The sequence below is a fragment of the Schistocerca americana genome, chromosome 7 (genome assembly GCF_021461395.2).
Source record: "Schistocerca americana isolate TAMUIC-IGC-003095 chromosome 7, iqSchAmer2.1, whole genome shotgun sequence".
In the NCBI taxonomy this organism is placed as follows: domain Eukaryota; kingdom Metazoa; phylum Arthropoda; class Insecta; order Orthoptera; family Acrididae; genus Schistocerca; species Schistocerca americana.
In genome coordinates this window covers 269,794,748-269,817,757 of record NC_060125.1, presented here as the reverse complement: position 1 = coordinate 269,817,757, position 23,010 = coordinate 269,794,748, and the positions used below count along the sequence as shown (strand labels likewise).

The window sequence follows — 23,010 nt, the reverse complement described above, 5'->3', positions numbered from 1 at the left end:
AGGCCTACGTGATGTGCGAAATGATGTTTGAAGTTATACTCAACTGACAATTAGTGTAAATATGTTAGAAACGACTGAAATACTTGATGCTACAGACTGTGAATCGACGACGACGAAAAAACTGAAAACTACTACAATTGTAAAGAATTTTTAAGTGGTAGTGCCATATTTAATTATCAGTTATATCCGGAAAAAAGCAAGGAATTACCTCACCAGACAAAGAAAAAGCGGTGGTGTTTAAGGTAAATGAAAGCGGTAACAAATGCCTATGTGTGAGTATTGTTGACAACGTTAAAAGTGAGTCGTTTTCAAATTTCCTTTTTCTGAAACCAGATAGTCATTCAGTTTCAGTGATACCACTTTGTGCAACTAGGAATTAGATATTGCTAGCGATATATATACAAAAGAATTTACAGCTTTTGGTAGTATTAACTTCGAACACAGCGTCAAATTCAAGAAAAATAAAATTTTCAGTGATGTACAGGTCGGAATACAGATGATACGAAATTTGAATAAGAAGTGCCAGCTAAAAGAACACTTTCACGGAAAGAGGAAAACAATACAGAGGCGAATGCACAGTCACGACTCCACTCACAGCTGCATATTCAGTACCCAACTTAATCAGCCCTTGTTAGCTCATTGTTACCTACGTAATATGTTTTTCTTCAAGAATCGACAGGAAATTTTTGAATATCTGTGAAAAGATCAATGTCCTATACAGACAATGGTGTGGAAGACTCATCGAGGTCTGATAATTGGGAGACGAAAGCGTTACATACTTCTGCTCCATTTTCTAGGAACGAAGTTCTTCTACTCATAGATTTTCGGTTCACGGGAGTGCTGATTAATTAATGGCCGGATTCCGAGCTTACTCTGCAAAGAACTACAGGTGCTGCAGGTTCCACCTCGTACAACGAATGTACTGACCGTCAGACGGAATTTTTCCGTCTGTTGAAAGCAGTTTAAAGAACAATAACACAGGAATTCGTTATGGACAGGTACTTGCAGTTTCCAGTTTAACTCCGTAAAAATTCTCACGTTGCAATCATTAGTACACTATCAGTTTGCCTCTTTTCAGCTGCAAAATCTGATTAAAAATGCATGGCACTGCTCAAAATATTAGCCCGAATGGTTTCCCTAAAGTGCCCTATTTTTGTCTAGAAACAACTACGTCTGTACGCGACTCGTAGCGTTGTCAACCTTCTTCCTTAATAATAGATAAATTTAGAATGCTGCATCAATATAACACATTTTTGCATTAACCACAACTAATAAAATTATTCATGTTCTTTCGCTTTCGGACATGTCGAAAATAACAGACACCAGTTTGATCCTGTAGGCACTATAAACCAAGACAGAAAGCAATTAAACGCATTTACTGCCAGTGGAAATTGATTTGTGTCAATGGAACAAGTCGAAAATCAGTGATCAACTGGGATTCGAACCAGAGTCTCCCGCTTACTAGGCAGACGTACTGACCACTACGTCTGCCAGACACAGGCGTCACCACAGCCGCACGGACTACCCTAGCACGCCTCCCGTCAGACCCAAATTCTCAACTTATACCACACACTGACGATGAAGCTGTCCTGCTCTTTAGCCCCATTATTCGCTGCGTCTCGGCGATTCCCGTGAAAATTCGAGCTTGGTGTGCATCAACACTGAAGAGACTATTGGCTGTCATCGCCTTCATTAATTATATATGTGGTGCCTGTTCTTTCAGACATGCACAAAAGAACAGACTGCACGTATGCAGTATAATAAATTTTATTAGTTGTAGCTATTGCAAAAACGTGAAACACTGATGCAGTATCCCAGATTTGTATACTAATAAGGACGAAAGTCGTCAGTCCTATCAATCACCTAAGGACGTAGTCGTTTTCAGACAAAAATGTCCGAAAGAATAGACATCACATGTTTACTTAATTAAGGCGATGACGGCCAGTGATTCCTTCGGTGCAGATGTACACCTAGGTCGAACCCTTACGGTGAGACTTTCGGTCTGACGGGAGGCGTGCTAGGGTAGACAGTCCGGTTGTGCTGACCACTGTGTCTGGATAGCGTAATGGTTAGTGCACCTACCTAGTAAGCAGGAAACCTGGTTTCGAATCCTGGTCCGGCACAAATTTTCAACTTGCTCCATTGATATAAGTCAATGCTTCCTGGCAGCTAATGGCTTTAATTCCCCTATGTGTTGAATAAAATTAATGATTTCAAATTGGCAAACTAGTTATTGGCATATGCTTCCTACCAATTTTAATGTAATTTTAGGGATAAAATACGAGTTCTAATCGGATATTAAATTGAATTACGATCACTTTCAATCGGCGATTCAGCACTCGTCTCGCAAGCCAATAGGATCGGTGACAACAGAATGCTGCGTCACGCTACGATAAATCACGCCTGTACACAACGCAGTTTCAAGCGCGGAAACCGTATCAAAAATTTCACATTTCATATTCGTTTTTTTTTTTTTTTTTTTTTTTTTGTAGGCAGGTGAAATTTAGTATGTTGGATTTAACTTACGTTAGCTATGAGTGAAAAAACATTAAGGTACGTTTCGATATGACAAGTATGACATTCCCTTGTCAGTGATAGAGTGCGGAACTAAAGATTTAGAGACTTGGGGTTCGATGTCTGTTCGTTCGACATATTTTTGTCTGTCACTTACCACTACCTCCTTTTCGGCAAATGTGAAGAATCCCGAGTAGCATCGTGGCTTGCAGTCCAAGTTCAACTGCACGTCCCACTTAATTAGCCAGTGTCTGAGAGAATTGACTCACCAACTTGAAATATAGAGGTCATCACACTGGCGAACTGTTAATCTTAATGGGTAAACCGGTTGATATCGTTGGTACACGGAGTGTTGGAAAGACTTCTCCAGTACGTAGGTTCAAAGGTCGAGGGAGGGAGAGAGGAAACCACCTCCAACTAGACCAAGCGTAGCAAACAACTGTGGTCTTAAATTCTACTTTTGAGTTGGCGACAGCTTTCCCTTTTATCTTGAATTCTGATCATAAATGTTTCAATTATTTGCTGTCAGTAGGCAGAAGTATTTTACAGAAAGCTATACCGTCAAATAATTCTGTTGTGAAATGTGATCATGTGCAGGTAAAGGAGAGAATATTTGGGATCGACTGACCCACGAGCACCCAGACTGGATAGCTGACGGTTCCAACGGCGACGTTGCCTGCGACTCCTACCACAAGTACCAGGAGGACGCGGAGCTGGTAGCTAACCTCGGGGTGAGTATGCTGGATGTTACAGAGGGTGTGATTTTGGGGAAATGTCTGCGGTTCCTGTAAATCGCCTCACTTAGATACGAATTCCATCTTTTGTTTTACCTTCTCTAGTGACGAAACGTTCTGTGCAAGATCAAGGAACCTACATTTATTTCACCACGTCTTTTCATCCCCTTATTTCACTCTATTAAAAAAGTAAATATAGCACGACGGCTTTGGGGCTGACTCCTCCAATGAAGACAAGAATGAAGTCCATGTACACTATGTGATAAAAATTATCCGGAAACCGCCAAAAACATACGTTTTTCAAAAAAATGGTTCAAATGGCTCTGAGCACTATGGGACAACATCTAAAGTCATCAGTCCCCTAGAACTTAGAACTACTTAAATCTAACTAACCAAAGCACATCACACACATCCATGTCCGAAGCAGGATTCGAACCTGCGACCGTAGCAGTCGCGCGGTTCCGGACTGAAGAGCCTAGAACCGATCGTCCACCGCGGCTGGCCATACGTTTTTCATATTAGGTGTATTGTGCTGCCACCTACTGCCAGGTACTCCATATCAGCGACCTCAGTAGTCATTAGACATTATTAGAGAGCAAAATGGGGAGCTCCGCGGACCTCAAGGACTTCGAATGCGGTCAGGTGATGTCATACGTCTGTACGCGAGATTTCCACACGAATAAACATCCCTATGTCCACTGTTTCCAATGTGATAGTGAAGTTGGAAGCGTGAAGGAACACGTACAGCACAAAAGCGTACAGGCTGACCTCGTCTGTTGACTGACTAAGACGCCGACAATTAAAGATGGTAGTAATGTGTAACAGTCAGACATCTATCCACACCATCACAGGAAATTCGAAACTGCATCAGGAGCCACTGCAACTACTGTGAGAGTTAGGAGCGAAGTAAAAAGACTTGAATTTCATGGTCGAGCGGCTGCTCATAAGCCACACATCACGGCGGTAAATTCCAAACCTTTGAGCAGTGTAAAAACTTTGTGTGGAGTGACGAATCACGGTAAACAATGTGGCGATCCGATGACAGGATGTGGGTGTGGCTTTCCAAAACATCTCAAATGGGTTCTATAGGATTCAGGTCAGGACTCTTTGCAAGCCAGTCCATTACGGGGATGTTTTGTCGTGTAACTATTCCGCCATAGGCCGTGCACTATGAACAGGTGCTCGATCGTGTAGAAAGATGCAGTCGCCATCCCCGAATTGCTCTTCAACATTGGGAAACAAGAAGGTGCTTGAAACATCAATGTAGGCCTGTGCTGTGATAGTGCCACGTATAACAACAAGGGGTGCAAGCCCCCTCCTTGAAAAATACGACCACACTATAACACCACCGCCTCCGAATTTTACTGCTGGCACTACAGACACTGGCAGATGATGTTCGCCAACTGTCATTGTATTTGCAGTGGATCCTGATGCGGTTTAAAATTCCTGTGTGATGGTCTGGACAGACGTCTGCCTATTAGACCTTACGACCCTCTTCAATTGTCGGCGGTCTCTATCAGTCTACAGAGGAGGTCGGTCAGTACGCTTTTGTGCTGTACATGTCCCTTGACGTTTCCACTTCACTATCACACCGGAAACAGTGGGCCTAGGGATGTTTAGGAGTGTGGATATGTCGCGTACAGACGTATGACAAAACTGACACCCAATCACCTGACTACGTTCGAAGTCCGGGAGTTCCGCGGAGCGCCACATTCTGCTCTCTCACTATATCAAATGACTACTGAGATCGCTGGTATGGAGTCCCTGGCAGCAGGTGGCAGCACAATACACCTAATATTAAAAACGTATGTTTTTGGGGGTATCCGGATTCCTTTGATCACATAGTGTAAGTGAATAGACAATCTGAAGGAGGGTTCTTGGTTTTAATTTCCTTTTTTTGTGTCTTTCATAACGGCTTCAATGGAACATGTAACTGCAACGCACAGGGTACTGGTATAGTTTATGATGCGTAAGCTCCAACGGCCAATGTTTTAAGCTTTCTCTTTCACGAAGCCACTGAAGTCCTGTTATAGCATGTCGCGTATGCTTCTCTAGGGAGCGGTAATTTCTTTTTCTTCTATAATAACTTTCCATCATAACTACTAATCAATGTATGAAAACAATTGTTTCACTTCTCAGAACACATAACAGAACAAATAATGTTTTCAAGTTTTGTGAACAGCGGTTTACTGTGAAACAGTGGATCTTAAATCTTTTCCGACTGAATATTTTTCGGACTATTAACTTAACTTTTTTTTCCTAAAGTTTGATTTCAATTCCCAATATTATTAGAATAAATATTACAAAAGCAAAACCAACTAAGGCGTATGAAAATATGTATATCAGAACTTACTGACACATTTAGTAGGAATTTGAGTTAACATCGTATTTCCCCATGACCGCTTAAAACACATGTATGAAGATTTGAAATGTGATGTTCTTTAGATAGTAATTAATTGCAGAAGTGGAGTAGACTCATTTTCTCATTTGTTTCAGTTTGATGTTTACCGCTTCTCCCTGTCATGGTCGCGGTTGTTACCATCCGGAGACTGGGACGTAGTAAACCCAGCGGGGATAGAGTATTACAACAACCTCATAGACGCTCTGCTGGAAAGGAATATTCAGCCCTTAGTAAGTATGCTTAGCCCTTAGTAAGTACGCTTAACGTGTAGTAGGTATGCTTAACGTGTAGGCAACGTACAAGTTAGAAATGTCGTACTCTGAATGCGTAAATGTTATAATGTGTTCCCTTTCTAGGATTCACAGTTATGAGAAATTCCTTTAGGCAACAATTTCGTGAAAAGTGAGAATCCCAGCACACGCAACTGCCACGATTCACAGTGCAGATCAGCACCTCGTCCGAGCAGAGAACTTTCCCTTCAAACGCAACATATTGCGAAAGATACGTCAAACTAGAGATGGGCAAACTCGTTCATCCTTGGGAACTAGTTCACTGCTGATCTGTCGTTTTTGGGAACCCTTCAGTTTTACTCGTTCACCGTTCATTTGTGCTTGGTATATGGTTCTTATGAAAAACTGAAAACTAGTAGTGTAGGTGACTGAAGGATGGAGGGCACCAAGAGGGGCACTTGCCTCCCCCCTGGAGTATAGAGTTTTTATTCATTACATAATTCTTACATACTTTTAGAAGTAATTTATGTGATTCTGCAGAACCTCTCGTTTAGCCGACTGCAGCGTTGTGTGGCTGATCGCAGGGGAATAATATAGGGTGGAGCACGGAAAACCGGCCCCGAGTACAAACTGCTCGCCAATTACGGACGATGTGTTGCCCGTTACGAGCAGCTACAACAAACAGACAAACCTGTAATAATTAGGCAGTGAAGAAATAACAAGCTAATGCAAGCAACAACTGCGAAACAATCGATGACGATGTGTAGACAGCTGGAGAAGAGAACATGAAAATTTCACGCGACGCGCATGGGCAATAGCTCATGTAATCTTGTAAACCTGTTGGTGGCTGTTTCCCAACTTAACAGACCAAAAGTCTCTTGCATAAAATTCTTCGTTTCGACTTCCACTACATAGCTGTGCTACGTTGTAAACAATAATCGTTTACACTCTATATATACTTCACGTGATCTCTGAATTCGTAGGCAAAGTAGAGACTTTATGGAAGCATAAAATAAAATGTAGTTTTCTTATCATACTTGCGTCACACGCTTAGTAAAAATCAGGTTTTTATGTAGCATTATTAAAGTTAATGCAGCAATAACAATAATAATTAAGTTCGCAGTGGTAAAGTTTTTGGTCTGAAAGCTCCTTCTGAACAAATGTTTTTGAGATAATAAGTAAATACGATTTTATGGCAATCTATGTCTTTTCAAATGCAAATTGGAAACAATCAAACTTAGAAATAATTAGAGGCTTCCTAAATGTAATGTTTTGTATATGAAAGATACACGAAAATCGTTGTATATGAATTTTCTTACACTAAAAATTAAGCAAATTATTGAAAGTTAGTTGCTAAATCAAGTCGATCAAACCCAAAAATATATGAATAACAAAAAGACTTGCCTTGTTATAAGTATGTCTTCTGCTGTTCATCGCTATAATGAAGTGAGCTGATATGCCCTTTTGTTACCCGAAAAGACGTACCTATTAGATACAACGTAATTTTTATGTAATTTACGTATCTATAAAATACTTTTTGATTACCGGTCGTGGACGCTAAATAGCCAGAACCAAGTGCAAGAACAGTTTGAAACACATGTAAAATGGGCGAGCGAAGTGAACGAAACGGACAACTGGATGCTGAACTAACTAGGAGCAGTCGACAGTGGAACTGAGACAGGTGGTCATGCGAAGAGCGACGAGTGCGGCCGAGGGATACCGAGATTGAGACGAGCACGCGACCGAGGCTGGAACGAGAACTGCCGAAGTGACCGCCGCGACCGAAGTGAACTAGTGAACTATGAACCGATCGTTCCTCGTTCCCGGGAAATATAAGTAGACCGCCGTGACCGAAGTGAACTATGAACCGATCGTTCCTCGTTCCTGGGAACTATGAGTAGACCGCCGTGACCGAAGTGAACTATGAACCGATCGTTCCTTGGAATTCGTTCCTCGGTCCTTTCGATCATCTTGGTGAGCCGTTCCTTTGCACCCGTTCGTTCGCGAACTACCCATCTCTATGTCAAACCAGTCGCAGGATACTCGTGCCATCGGCGCGGAACACCCTCGCCCCAAACGTGTGGAGTTCTTGTAAACTACTCTTCTCACTTTGTAGCCCATTCAACGGTTTTGTGTGTAAGTTTATTTGTAAATGTTTGCGACGGTCGTGTCAAGATTCACAACAATACAACACCTGCAGCAGCACTTGATCATAGTCCCTGAATCTTTGTTCCTTTGTATCGCGCGAGCATGGCGAAGGGGCATTTTTTGGCATTTTAGTTAGTCTCAGGTCACCGATGTTCCATCTCGATCAGTATGAGAACAAATGCAACCTCTGTGAGATGCGACAACATGATGTTAAACGTCTCAGGAGCCAAGAATGAGTTTTATGGTGGTGCGATTTTGTGCGAGCATCAGCGTGGCAAACGTTGATGAGAAGTTCTGGTGTGGTGCGTCGTGGATTCCCGGTCGCAAAGACCCAGGTAGCGTACTGAATTTTAAGGTCGCTGTTCGGAAAAATTTTGAACATTAATTCGCGCTTGTGAATAGCCTTTCGAGAATGAAGCGTTCATGAATAATTCGTGTCTCATTGCATGATTTCATGGCTTTGATTCAGCAATGCCTTTCAATAAAGGATACCATACTTAAGTAGTGGTACCTCAATTGATTGCGCTTAATGCACTTCACTTAACCCAGCCATAATACTAGTGATGAAACAATCCACCAACGATCCTTACAGTGTCTGAATTCAAAGTATATTCCATTACTCTCTTTGTCTTCTTTTCTGATTTCAGGTTTCCGCATATCAATACAGCCTTCCACTGCAAAAGGAAAACTTTATGTCCGCCTTTCTTGTTGAATTCTCTTCTGATTACTCCACACACAAACTAATTCTACCTTTTCCATCATCCGAGAAAATTTTATACTTAAGTGGCAGATTGATAACTGTATTTCATTTCAGTCAAAATTTGTTAATTATCCAAGCATGAATAAGCTTTTGGATCTCTTGTAGTATCTGGAAAAGTATTGTTAGTTAGTTACTAGATGGATCCTTGATTTTGAAGTTGTTACACAAACTATACTTGTGAAAACTCGAAATTTGAAATAAAACACAGACCTATAAGACTGTGGACAAATCAGTTGCGAAGTTTGGATACTGCAAACTGACTTCTCAAAAAGCTGCGCACCGTACTCAAGACTTGCATCGGAAATTTGTATCGAAAACCTCGTTCTTAATATCCACTTCACCACAGGAAGAGGATATGTACAGTAAACTGTATAATGGGGGTGAAAATAAACCTTCATTATCACATCAATGCAGTTCAGTAGAGTACTCCCTGTCTTCAGTTGTGATCTGGAGAATTTGTACGGTCTGCCAACCTGCCTCGAAGGGTAATTTGAAGTTAAAACCGTGCGCGGATAGCAGTCTTCAGCACGAATGGAAAGAGGCCCGGGAAGTTGTCCACCGAAGTAGTGACCACCTTGATGACGGCACTCGATCATTCATCCACTATCGCCAGACAGTAAACATCGTAGACCTATCTCCTGGTTGTCACCAGCGGTCAACATTAGCAGCTGGTTACGACTTTCTGCTAATTATGGCTTGTAGACAGCCCAGTGAGAATGCAATTGAACTTCGTGCTGTTTCATTGAGAAGGCTGCGTCGTACTATACAGTACGTAACAATTTACACATGATCATTATGACCTCTGTGGCTCCATTAGACAAAACAGCGAAACAATAACTAACCTCTCCACCTCCCTAACCCAGCATCGTAGTGCGGTGGGCAATGGAATACCTGAGATGGAACCTGGATCAGAGACGATTGCAGCATTCTTGTAACTTCTGAGGATCATCGTAGAGATGTGGAGCGGACCAGACACCGCTGCACATATCTGTAGTTCGCAAAATGCTGAATTGGTCGCTGAGGGAAAAGATATTGACTGAATGCAACATGACTTTATTTATGACTTTATTTTTACTCATTTCGGCTCTAGCCATCATCAGATATTGGGTTAGTAACGTCATGTCGCACCCAGTCAATGACTTTTCCCTCAACGATCAATCACAATTTTGCAGACTACACATATTTTTCAACATCATCCATTCCTACTTCGTGACTTTATGTTACGGCTTTGTTAGCACTGCATATCTCAGGCTACAGACCTATGGGTTCAGTAGGAACGTGGGTCTGCCTTTCCGAACTAGCGTCGCCTACGGATGTTTGACACTAATCATCCTTATTGAGAGTAATTTTGGGACTGTACGACATCGAGACAAGTTCGTGCGAGGTATTCAGCAGCCCTACAGTGCACATTTCGGTGATATTTGTTTTTCAAGTCGATAACATACGCGCACATTATACACATCTCGAGAAGGAATTCAAATTCAAATAGCTCTGAACAATTTGGGACTTAACAACTGAGGTCATCAGTCCCATAGAACTTAGAACTACTTAAACCTAACTAACCTAAGGACATAACACGCATCCATGCCCGAGGCCGGATTCGAACCTGCGACCGTAGCGGTCGCGCGGTTCCAGACTGAAGCACCTAGAACCGCTCGGCCATACCGGCCGGCAAGAAGGAATTGATCTAATGGAATGGCCCGTGTTATTTGCTGTAAAAAAAAAACATGAGAATGCTTTGAACCATTAAAACCTTCCATCCCAAAACACTGGACGACCAAAGGTGGGCAGGCGTTGAAGAGTGGGACTATCTTCAGCGGCAAAGTCTCGATCACCTTGTGGAGAATACGCAAACGGGGATCCAAGCACATCATAACGCCGTAATGGAGAACGATGGCTGCCACCCTGTATTAGTAACTGTGTCTTGGGAAGGAAACATAGATGCACCGTCGGATTTACATGAACTGATCTTCGCCCATTAGTTGTCTAGAAACCAGTCGCACACCGTTGCAAAACCCTAATTAAAACGGAAAGTTTTTTCCAGGTTAGTTAACTGCAATATAAATACAAGAAAGTAGCTGAAGTTGATTTTATTAAATGAGCTAGGTGACACAAGGAACTACTGTACTATGAAATTCAATAGTTTATATAGTATAACACAACTCTGTTGTAGCCGAACTAGTCAACTCATTAAATCCATCAGGCAGCTTACAAAAGCTGTCAGAAATTGTCCTTCGCAATTCACGAATAAATTATCAACCTGTTAATTCTACAATATCTATCAACAAATTCAGTATAAAAACTTCAAAATTCCTCTACGATGTCACTCACAGAATAATTCTAAGCCGTGATGTGAACTGGGGTCACGCAATAATCAAGGTACAGCCGCTACCATTACGCGCCTAACTGCAACCAAGAAATAAAATAACAAGCGATCTGGCGTCCTGAAAGAGAGCTCCTCACTCTTTCGAATAGGAACACCATGTTCGCCTCGTTCTCGTCCCCCTGAATCTTAACACCCATGTCCAGCATTCTGTACATTTGCCCCACCACTTTTGTTAGCTTACCTTCTATCTCTTCCCTGTTATACCACTCTGTCCTAGTGGTGCGCGTTAAATTAAACATCAATAATACAAATGTAGGTTGCAGTAGGTACTGGGAGATGAAAAAGCTTGCACAGGATAGAGTAGCATGGAGAGCTGCATCAAACCAGTCTCAGGACTGAAGACCACAACAACAACAAATACAAATTTAGAAACATTCAGCCAACATTAATGATAAGAGTTTCATGAAGTAATCACGCTCAATTACGGATCAAAAAGATATCAAACACTACTAAAACTAAATTAAACTCCGCCTGAACAGGCCATGAAGGCCCAACGGTATCGACCGGCCGCCGTATCATCCTCAGCGCACAGGCGTCACTGAATGCGAATACGGAGAGGCGCACCGCTCTCCCGGCCGTATGCCAGTTTACGAGACCGGAGCCGCTACTTCTCAATGGAGTAGCTCCTCAGTTTGCCTCACAAGGGCAGACTGCACCCCGCTTGCCAACAGCGCTCGGCAGAACAAACTGCTAGCCCAGCTCGACAGCGATTAATTTCGGTGTTACCACTGCGGTAAGGCCATTAGCTATCGAACACTACACGTCTAAAATTAATTGATTCTTATGAAACATTACATTTACATGAGTATTCTATTGCTAACCTAAGACGTAAGTACTAAGTACATTTCAGTATTAATTACGGATATTGCAGTTTATAAAGTGGCCTAGTTTTACAGGCTACTGTGTGTGCGTTGAAGTAGTAGGATTTGATGGAATTTAGACCTCAGTCGCTCGAGGCAAGAGCTTCAGCCGTACACCAGTGAAAATTTATCAATGCCTGCTAGCTATCCTATTTGGCCAGGCGCAGTTCGCAGATGGTGTAAATCCTACCTACTCCATCCTCTATGTATCCATACCACTCTAAATAGCATACCAGAGCACAGTCGGTACCATAGAATCCCTTTAACTTTTCACACTGCAGATATTTATTGAAACGGACGTTTCCTGGAACATCGGTTATTTGTTTTTATTCAGTTACGAGTGCACAGTGCGTACTAAAAATGTATGCCTTCCAGTTGTTTTATAAATTCTTTTTCTTGTTCTTCTTCTGCACTCCATGGATTAGGCAATGTTGCCTGTTCCGGCTTCAAAACATGTCTGGCCATCGGTTCCTTGGTGTTCCCGGATATCTTGTCCACTTAGGCCTATAGTAGAACACTCTTCTTGGGTTGCTCTCTTTCGGTATTCACCCAGGACGCTGTTTCGAAACAATTCTATGGTTTACGATTTTTCTCACAAGGAGTTTATTCCTAGTTCTCTCATTTTTCATTTGAAATTCTATCTGAAAGGGTACATCCTTTTACTGCTCTTAAGAATTTCATTTAGGCAGCTTATATCTTGTTTTTATCAGCTTTTGTCAACGTCTAAGATTCATGAGGAAAGAAATATTGTATGCATTGTTCCTCTTCGATTACATTATATTTGCAACAATTCTTTCTTCACTTATCTAGATACTTCAGCACATTATGGGTCATGATTTATCTCCCATGTGTATCAGCTTAAAAGGTGCTTATCAGTTTGTTCCAAGATTCTGGTGAGCTTCCCTTTTAATATTTTTCACTTAATTTTCGTTTTCCCTAGCAGTAGCCGATCGAGACAGACGCAGCAACAGGGAAATAAACGCTGTTGTGACATTTACGAGCTCCTAACCAGGAGCGAATTTTATTGTATCATCTGTGTACTTTAATAGTTTACTTTCTTGAGTTTCTGCGTGTAAATTTAACATCTAATACACACAGTTCTCGCGTTTTCGTTTGCGTCAGAAAGTAAACCGATCTTGTGACATATTAAAAGTTCCTAATCAGGGGCAAATTATTTAGTTTCACTTGAGTGCTTCGGTAATTAGGTTTTTGAATATCTGCGTATTACAAGACACAGTTCGTGCGTTTTCGTCAGGTTCTTCAGTAGAGTTGCGCAGCACGTGCCTGTAGTCCGTTTATATGAATAGTTTACTTTTCCACGGTCTTTAGTATGGACAGGGACTGCGATTGCTGTGTGCCGATGCGAGCCGAGTTGGTGACACTTCGCTCTCAGCTTCAGGCTGTGATGGCATCGGTTACGAAGCTTGAGGCTGCAGTGGATGGGCGCCACTGTTGTGGGCCGGCCGTGGGGATCCAACGGACGTCCAGCACGTCAGAGTCCTCCGATCAGTCCTCACCGGTGACAAACCCAGTTACTGCTCGCACTGAGGCCGACCCCTCACCTGTGGTCGAGTGGGTGGTCGCCCCGGGGCGAAGCAGGCGGCGAAAGACTTCCCAGGGGACCACACGTAAGGCCTCCCCGGTTTGTCTCACAAACAGCTTCCAGGTGCTTTCTGTAGCTGACACTGTCGCTGAGCCAGATGCTGTCGCCTGTCCTGTTTCAGAGGAAACCATTCAGCCTGCAAGATCCGGGCAATCGCAGAGGGTGGGATTATTGGTAGTTGGGAGCTCCAACGTTAGGCGCATTATGGGGCCCCTTAGGGACTTGGCTGACAAGGAGGGTAAGAAAACCAACGTGCACTCCGTGTGCATATCGGGTGGAGTCATTCCAGATATGGTAAGGGTCCTCCCGGAAGCCATGAAGAGCACCGGGTGCTGCCAACTGCAGGTGGTTGCTCACGTCGGTACCAATGATGTGTGTCACTTTGGATCAGCAGAGATTCTCTCAAGTTTGGATAGGCTAACAGAAGTGGTAAAGGCTGCCAGTCTTGCTTGCAAGATGAAAGCATAGCTACCATTTGCAGCATAGTCGACAGGACCGATTGCGGACCCCTGGTACAGAGCCGAGTGGAGGGTCTGAATCAGAGGCTCAGACGGTTCTGCAACCGTTTAGGCTGCAGGTTCCTCGACTTGCACCAATGGGTGGTTGGGTTTCGGGTTCCACTGAATAGGTCAGGTGTCCACTGTACCCAGGAGGCGGCTACACCGATAGCAGGGCCTGTGTGGCGTAGACTGCGTGATTTTTAGGTTAGAGGGCCTCGGGAAAACACAAGAAGGGCTTCAGTCACAAAGGGTGCAGGCTGAACACAGGAAGAACGTAGCTACAGGAACCATTGGTATAACAGTTGTAAATTGTCGTAGCTGTGTTGGGAAAATACCAGAGTTCCAAACTAATAGAAAGCACTGATGCTCAAATCGTTCTTGGCACTGAAAGCTGGCTGAAGCCGGATATGAGCTCAGCCGAAATTTTTGCGAAGAACCTAACGGTATTCCAAAAAGATAAGCTAAACATAGTTGGCGGTGGCGTGTTTGTAGCTGTCAGAAGTAGTTTAACTTGTCGCGAAATTGAAGTAGATACTTACTGTGGGTTAGTATGGGCAGAGGTCATTGTTGGAAACCGGAATAAAATTATAATTTGATCCTTTTACCGACCTCCCAGTTCAGATGATACAGTTGCTGAAAGGTTCAATTTCAAACACGTACCCGACTCATACGATACTAGTTGGTGGTGACTTTAATTTACCCTCGATATGTTGGCGAAAATACATGTTTAATTCCTGAGGTACGCATTAAATATCATCCGAAATTGCGCTAAACGCATTCCCTAAAAATTATTTTGAGGAGTAAGTTCATGACCCCACACGAATAGTAAACGGTTGTGAAACCTCACTTGACCTCTTAGGAACAAATAATCCTGAGTTAACAACCAGCATCAAAACTGATATAGAGATTAGTGAACACAGGATTGTCGTAGCGAGACTGAATATTCTAATCCCCAAATCCTCGAAAAATAAGGCACAAATATACCTATTCAAAAAAGCAGATAAAAATTCACTTGACGTCTTCCTGAGAGACAATATCCAATCATTCCAAATTAATAATACAAGTGTAGACCAGATGTGGCTTAAATTCAATGAAATAGTATAGGCAGCAATTGAGAGATTTATACGAAATAAACTAACAGAGGACGGATTTGATCCTCCTTGGTACACAAAACGGGTTAGAACACTGTTGCAGAAACAACGAAACAAACATGCCAAATTTAAAGAGACGCAAAATCCCCAAGATTGGCGGTCCTTTACGGAAGCTCGAAATTTAGCGTGGAGCTCAATGCGAGACGCCTATAACAGTTTCCACAACGAAACTTAGTCTAGAAACCTGGTAGAAAATGCGAAGAGATTCTGGTCGTAATGAAGTATGTTAGCGGCAAGAAACAATCAATGCCTTCTCTGTGCGATAACAATGGAGATACTATCGAAGACAGTGCTGCCAAAGCAGAGTTACTAAACTCAGCCTTCCGAAATGCCTTCGCAAAAGAAGAAGAAGTAAATATTCCAGAATTCGAATCGAGAACAGCTGTCAACATGCGTAACGTAGAAGTAAGTATCCTCGGAGTAGTGAAGCAACTCAAATCACTTAACAAAAGCAAATCTCCTCGTCCAGATTGCATACCAATTAGGTTCCTTTCCGAGTATGCTGGTGCATTAGCTCCATACTTAACAATCATATACAACCGTTCGCTCGGCGAAGAACCGTACCCAAAAACTGGAAAGTTGCACAGGTCGTTAACCTTGATATGCAGCAGGATTTTAGAATATATATTGAGTTCGAACATTATGAATTACCTCGAAGGATACGGTCTATTGGCACACAGTCAACATGGGTTTAGAAAACATCGTTCCTGTGAAACACAACTATTATTCACATGACGTGTTGAGTGCTATTGACAAGGAATTTCAGATCGATTCCGTATTCCTGGATTTATCGAAGGTTTTTGACGCTGTACTACACATGCGGCTTGTAGTGAAATTGCGTGCTTATGGAACATCGTCTCAGTTATGTGACTGGATTTGCGATTTCCTGTCAGAGAGGTCACACTTCGTAGTAACTGACGGGAAGTCATCGAGTAAAACAGAAGTGATTTCAGGCTTCCCCAAGGTAGTGTTATAGGTCTTTGCTGTTCCTTATCTATATAAACGATTTGGAAGAAAATCTGAGCAGCCGTCTTCGGTTGTTTGCAGATGACGCTGTCGTTTATCGACTAATAGAGTCATCAGAAGATCAAAACAAACTGCAAAACGATTTAGAAAAAATATCTGAATGGTGCGAAAAGTGGCAGTTGACCCTAAATAATGAAAAGTGTGAGGTCATCCACATGAATGCTAAAAGGATTTCGTTCAACTTCGGTTACACGATAAATCAGTCTAATCCAAAAGCCGTAAATTCATCTAAATACCTAGATATTACAATTGCGAGCAACTTAAATTGGAAAGAACACATAGAAAATGTTGTGGGGGAGGCTAACCAAAGCCTGCGTTTTATTGGCAGGAAACTTAGAAAATCCAACAGACCTACTAAGGAGACTGCCTACACTACGCTCGTCCGTCCTCTTTTAGAACACTGCTGCGCGGCGTGGGGTCCTTACCAGATAGGACTGACGGAGTACACCGAAAAAGTTCAGAGAAAGGCAGCACGTTTTTACTATCGCGAAATATGGGAGAGAGTGTCACAGAAATGATACAGGATTTGGGCTGGAAATCATTCTGACGAAATTCCTATCACCAACTTTCTCTTCCGAATGCGAAAATATTCTGTTGACACTGAGCTACATAGGGAGGAACGATCACCACGATAAAATAAGGGCAATCAGAGCTCGTACGGAACGATACAGGTGTTCATTCTTTCCACGCGCAATACGACATTGGAATAATAGATAAATGTGAAGGTGGTTCGATGAACCCTATACCACGCACTTAAATATTATTTGCAGAGTATCCATGTAGAAAGATGTAGATCTCCCATGCTTCGTCTGTTTCTTGTAGCGCTTGCACATAAACTAATTTCTGGTTCTTTATAGCCTTTGTAATTTCATCATTCCATATTCCTAACTCATTTTCCTTCTGGCACTTTCACTTTTACCTAACAATTCGCTAGCTATGGTTCTTATAGCTTGTATAATGGCATCACATTCCTCATTAATATCTTGGTTAATTTCTTGTTATTGTATTTGAAGTTCTTGATATAATTTTTTATACTCTCTCCTTGTAGTAGATATATTTTAAACGCTTCTCCATTCGCTCTTTCATTGGTTTTCATTTTCATCCACCTTGTTAGGAGATGAATTTTTGATATTTTCAAATTGCGATCAGTTGATATGTCACTTCTTCGATAGACTTCTATATTTTTTATTTCGATGAATATTAATTTTATTCGTAATGACGTAGTCCATTCGTGATTTACGTCCCCTTGCACACCAAGGAAACTTAATCATGTCTTTTTCTTAAAAAAAGTATTTTTATACTTAATTTGTTAAATGCTGCAAACTGCCTCAGCTTCTCTCCATCATTCCTTCACCAAAATACCTATAGCGTCTTTAATCAGTATTTTACCCGATTGTGCAATCATATCTCTTGATAATATAAGATAATGACAAAAATCTCACATTTTTACGCATTTCTTTGTGTAGTCTTCACAGAATCTTTCACTTTCTTCCTTTTTGCCTTCTCTGTGGGGATATACTCCAATTATAGTCAAATGACCCATTAGGAATTTTAAATCTAACAACTACTATTGTGTCATTTACGAAAGTCTGATATTTTATCCTATTAGCTCACTCTTTATCGATGGTTAATATTATTATTATTTTTTTGTCATCGGTCTTCTGACTGGTTTGATGCGGCCCGCCACGAATTCCTCTCCTGTGCCAACCTCTTTGTCTCAGAGTACCACTTTCAACATACATCCTGCATTATTTGCTGAATGTATTATAATCTCTGTCTTGCTCTACAGCTTTGCCTTCTACAGCTCCCTCTTGTACCATGGAAGTCATTCCGTTATGTCTTCACAGATGTCCTCGTCCTGTCCCTTTTCCTTATCAGCGTTTCCTATATATTCCTTTCCTCTCCGATTGTGCACTGAACCACCTTATTCCCTACCTTATCAGTCCACCTAATTTTCAACATTCGTCTGTAGCGACCACATCTCAAATACTTCGATTCTCTTCTGTTCCGGTTTTCCCACAGTCCATGTTTCACTACCAACAAAGCTGTACTCCAGAATTACAGTCTCAGAAATTTCTTCCTCAAATTAAGGCCTGTAATTGGTATTAGTAGACTTCTCTTGGCCAGGAAAGCCCTTTTTGTCATTGCTAGTCTGATTTTGATGTCCTCCTTGCTCCGTTCGTCACTTCTCACTGTTCCCATTTCCACTACTTCTCATTACCTTCGTCTCTCTTCGATTAACTTTCACTCCATACTCTGTACTCATTAGACTGTTCATTCTGTTCAGCACATCATGTAATTCCTCTCCACTTTCACTCAGGATATCAATGTCATCAGCCAATCACATCATTGATATCCTTTCACTTTGAATTTTAATTTCCTCCTGAAACTTTCTTTTATTTCCATCATTGCTTCCTCGATGTACAGATTGAACAGTAGGGGCGAAAGAGTACATCCTTGTCTCACACTCTTTTTAATACGAGCACTTCGTTCTTGGTCGTCCACTCTTATTATTCCCTCTTGGTTGTTGTACATATTGCATATGACACGTCTCTCCCTATAGCTTACCCTTACTTTTCTCACAATTTCGAACATCTTGCACCATTTTACATTGTCGAACACTTTTTCCAGGTCGACAAATCCTATGAGCGTTTCTTGATTTTTCTTTAGTCTTGCTTCCATTATTAACCGCAACGTCAGAACTGCCTCTCTCGTGCCTTTACCTTTCCTAAAGCCAAACTGATCGTCATCTAGTGCATCCTCAATTTACTTTTCGATTCTTCTGTATACTATTCTTGTCAGCAACTTGGATGCTGACTGTGCAGTAATTCTCGCACTTGTCAGTGATAATTATAGCAACTCCAAAAGCTGCTTTTTGTTGTTTACTAGCTCCGCTATAAATCAATGATTAGTCTCCTATGTGTTGGGATTATTTGAGTTTTTTCCGTTTATTTTAGAACCGCTATATTAGATTTTATTTCCTTTAATTCTTAATTCTAGTGGGTTCTGTATCCTTTTCAGCTAAACCAGGGACATTCCATGTAGCTAAGAGTAGTTTATCCCATATTACAAAGTCTTTATCCTTTTTCTTGCACAGTCGTTTCGTTGCTGTCAGTGTGGCTTATTTTTATGAAGCTTTTTAGTAAGAAAATCTTGCTTGATAGAGATCTGTTGATGCGGCTGCCGCCTTGCTGCCTTCAGACTTGCAGGATTTTGACTGAGGATTCCTCCCCATGAGAAGCTGGCTTCTCTGCCCGTTTAGAGAGAAATATACCCTCGGGCCTCGAAACCTAACACCTGATAGCAAAATAAACGTCAGAGGCCTAACACAAGTAAGCGGAAGTGATGCCAGCCAAGGGCCCATGTGATTGCCACCCATATAGTTCCAAGATAGCCCTCAGCTTCATTGAAATTCACAAGCCCGCTCGCCTGCACATACAATGTTTCGTTAAGGCGGCGTCTCCTTGATAGGGCTTACGAATGATTCTCATAACAAATATCCTCATTTCCTCTATATAAGGCTGATCTTTGCTCGTATTAGGCAGATTACGATAGTTCACTACGACAGTTTTCTATTACCCCATTACGGCTGCGTTTCTTTATCCTGGTTTTCATGTAAACATGTATAGACCAAAAAGGTTTCCAGAAACGTGGTGAACTCCTAATTCTCAGCAGGTGTGCCAGATACAGAGGGAACCACCTGCGGGTCCATCAGGGCTTTCTTCTGTATAGATAATCCCCGAACTATCAGATGTGCTTAATAGCTAAATTGTAAGCCCAGAGTTTTGTTTAAACAACAGATGACGAAAGCGACGTCTTGTATTGTACAACAGTTATCCAGAAAGTAACCTCTATTACGTTATGGTAAAATAAATGAATGGTTGAATAAAACGTATTAGAAAAATCTTGAATTTACAGCTCTGTATTTCCTGTCTGCATAATGATCTTTCAGATTTAAGTGCCTATTATTTCACTTAAATAATCCCCTACCATAAAATTTTGGCACCTTAGTTTGAAGCCAAATGTTTGGAACGAAGATTGTGGTGTAGAGAGGACGTTCAAAATCGTCCTATTTGCACTGATGCAGTATTGCTTGTACACAGGGTATCGCAGAAGGAATGATTAATATTCAGGGTACGTCAGGAACAATCATTCGCAGCAAATATGTCTAGTAAACATGGACCCTAGAACGGGGGTGGCCAAGTATTCGGCCAACGATTGTGCCCTGGCCCGAGTACCATAGCACTCAGCCTCGCTGCACATTTCCGCCACTAACTCACCATGCTGCCTGAGACGGAAGAGGGGAAACTGCAAACTTACAGCGCAGTCACACTGCACACGATTTGGCTTTTATTTCTCATTTTTAACAACGTAAAACAGAAACGATACAAATTGTCAGTATTATTTAATTATTTTTGGCGTAATATAATTTTTATCCGGTATGAACTGTCAGCATACAGACAAACACAATTTCACAGATATTCGCACTCTTGTTTCCACGTAATCGTGATATATTCAGTTTCATAACCGAAAAAAGGGCTTTCACAAATTTATGTTGAGCGTAATATTGTAGCACTTTTGCAACCGCGTTATTTAGACGAGGAAACTCTACCTGGGGAAAGCAATGTAGACGTTTAGGACAGTTTTAACATAGAAGGACTTGTCTTTAAAATGAGAATTATCTTTCCGATCAAGCAATTACATCTGTTCATGCACAGCGACACTTTCTAATTAAACCGCAAGTGGTCTCAAAAACAGCTGGAAGGCAGGCGTTAGATTGGTAGTTTCATTAAAAAGTTTAGGAAACTGTCGTAATAGTTTCAATGAATTCTTCAAACCTCGCGTTTCCTTAACGCCAGTGAGCTCAAAAAACTGGACTGTGTCACTCAGAATGTGTCTTTTCTAAAAATTGATTTTCCTTTAAATCCTGAAAAAGTTGTTTCTCACCTTGCAGTGTCTTACTGTAGACAATGTTCAGTAATTCCAATTAAAATGCAGTGTCTAGCAATACATTTCGCGTGTTCTAATTTTCATTTCAGCCCTCTTTCTTCCTTCATAAATTCAACAATGGTGAGTTTTAAATCGAAAATCGTTCCAGCCATGCCCCTTGACTTAACGTACGTATTTTGCAGTATTATATAAAGTTTTCATATTCTTTGCCGAAAAATGTTGCAACTCACCTTGGAATAATGCGTGCGACTTCAGAAATGTTACTGTTCGTACCGCCGATTTCATAACGTGCTGCATGCCTGCAAATTCAGCATAAGGTGGTTCTTGATGTACAGAACAATGGATGCAGTCTGGCTATCGGTGTAATTATTTTTCTCTTTCATTGGCAAATAAATTTTTAAATTCTTTCTGCGTGATATTGCAATGTCGTTTCATAGCATATTTGCAGTACCCGTTACTTACGTCACTGCGTAACGTATATTGAGGATTTTTACCAGTCTCTTCGTTCACTCCCATTCATTTTTAAAGGTTTGTAACGACATGTCGTTAGACTGCCTCTTTTTGTGCAAAACAGCAACTGGACCAGAGAACGTCCTCGATAAGACGAACAAACAGCGAAGGATAAACAGCGCTGATGTGTCACCGCGATTCTGCTGAAATGAAGAGAGTAGTGCCGACAGAAAAATGCCACACCACAGTACTAAAAGAAATATCTCACTTTAACGAGTACATCCGAGAACGTTGGAGCAAAGCCGAGACAGGTCGAGCTTCGGCGCGCACACGGTCCGCACACCCGGCACACATATACTTTGGCACGCCGCTGGAAAGCCCTAACTTGAAAGATATCAGCACTTCATCTCCCATACTGTGAAACAAATCCTTTCGCCCGAAAGGTCTTTTCTGTCAATATTTTGAGAAGTGGTACTACCGCGTGACGGTGTGACTTCACAGCGTTGACTGCTTTCTTGTCTTCATTTTGGGAAACCCAAGCCTCGTCATCAACACGATTCTGTTCCGAAAAAAACCTCCGTACGCATTGTAATGCAAAAGAAACTCAATTGAATAGTCATCCATTGAGGCTCGTGGTTTTCAGAAAACTTTTCCATAACCCACAAACACACAGTTTTAGGTACCAGAATTATTTAGTCACCATCACATGCAAAACACTAAAAGAAATCTGTGGGAAGTCGATCAGGAGGTGAGATATCACAAATCGCCAGTTTCTGTGAACTTTTCGTCAGTCTTCTGAAGAATTCAGTACTGACTACAGACGAAGCACAATTTATGCCAACAAAATAGATATTCATGCTTCCACTCTTAAACAAACGACACCACCGTCGCACGATAGTTTGACTCATCACAGTCGACTCGTACACAGCGTGTTTTTAAAATGTTTAGTCCTAAAACCGTATTACAGAACTGATTACAGATTTAGCTGGATTTATAACTGCAATGCTCACTTTTAACGGCTTTTGAAGACAAACTTAAAGCGACATGCCTTTCTCCCTAACGTGGCTGAAAATACACTGGCCTACAGCGACTGTTAAGTTCCTCCCACGACTTCCGATAGTACACGACAAAACAAATTACTTTCTGGGCGACCCTCACACATGCAGCTGGTGATTCCAAATAAATTCCTTACAAATAAAAAATACTTTCTTGTAGCAGGAATATTTATTCTTAAATGAGAGTTTATTTCCTCTTCCTTATCACTTCCACTGTCTTAACTACTGATTCTGTCTCCTAC

General features: G+C 41.6%; 1 protein-coding gene across 1 annotated transcript in view; it reads left to right on the top strand.

Moving 5' to 3' along the window:
• Positions 1-23,010, top strand: part of LOC124622341 (myrosinase 1-like) — a 137,417-nt gene that overhangs the window by 5,421 nt on the left and 108,986 nt on the right. Inside the window, exons 2-3 of the mRNA XM_047148019.1 lie at positions 3,112-3,245; positions 5,745-5,879. Of these exons, the coding sequence (XP_047003975.1) occupies positions 3,112-3,245; positions 5,745-5,879 (269 nt within the window). The remainder of the gene's footprint in view (positions 1-3,111; positions 3,246-5,744; positions 5,880-23,010) is intronic.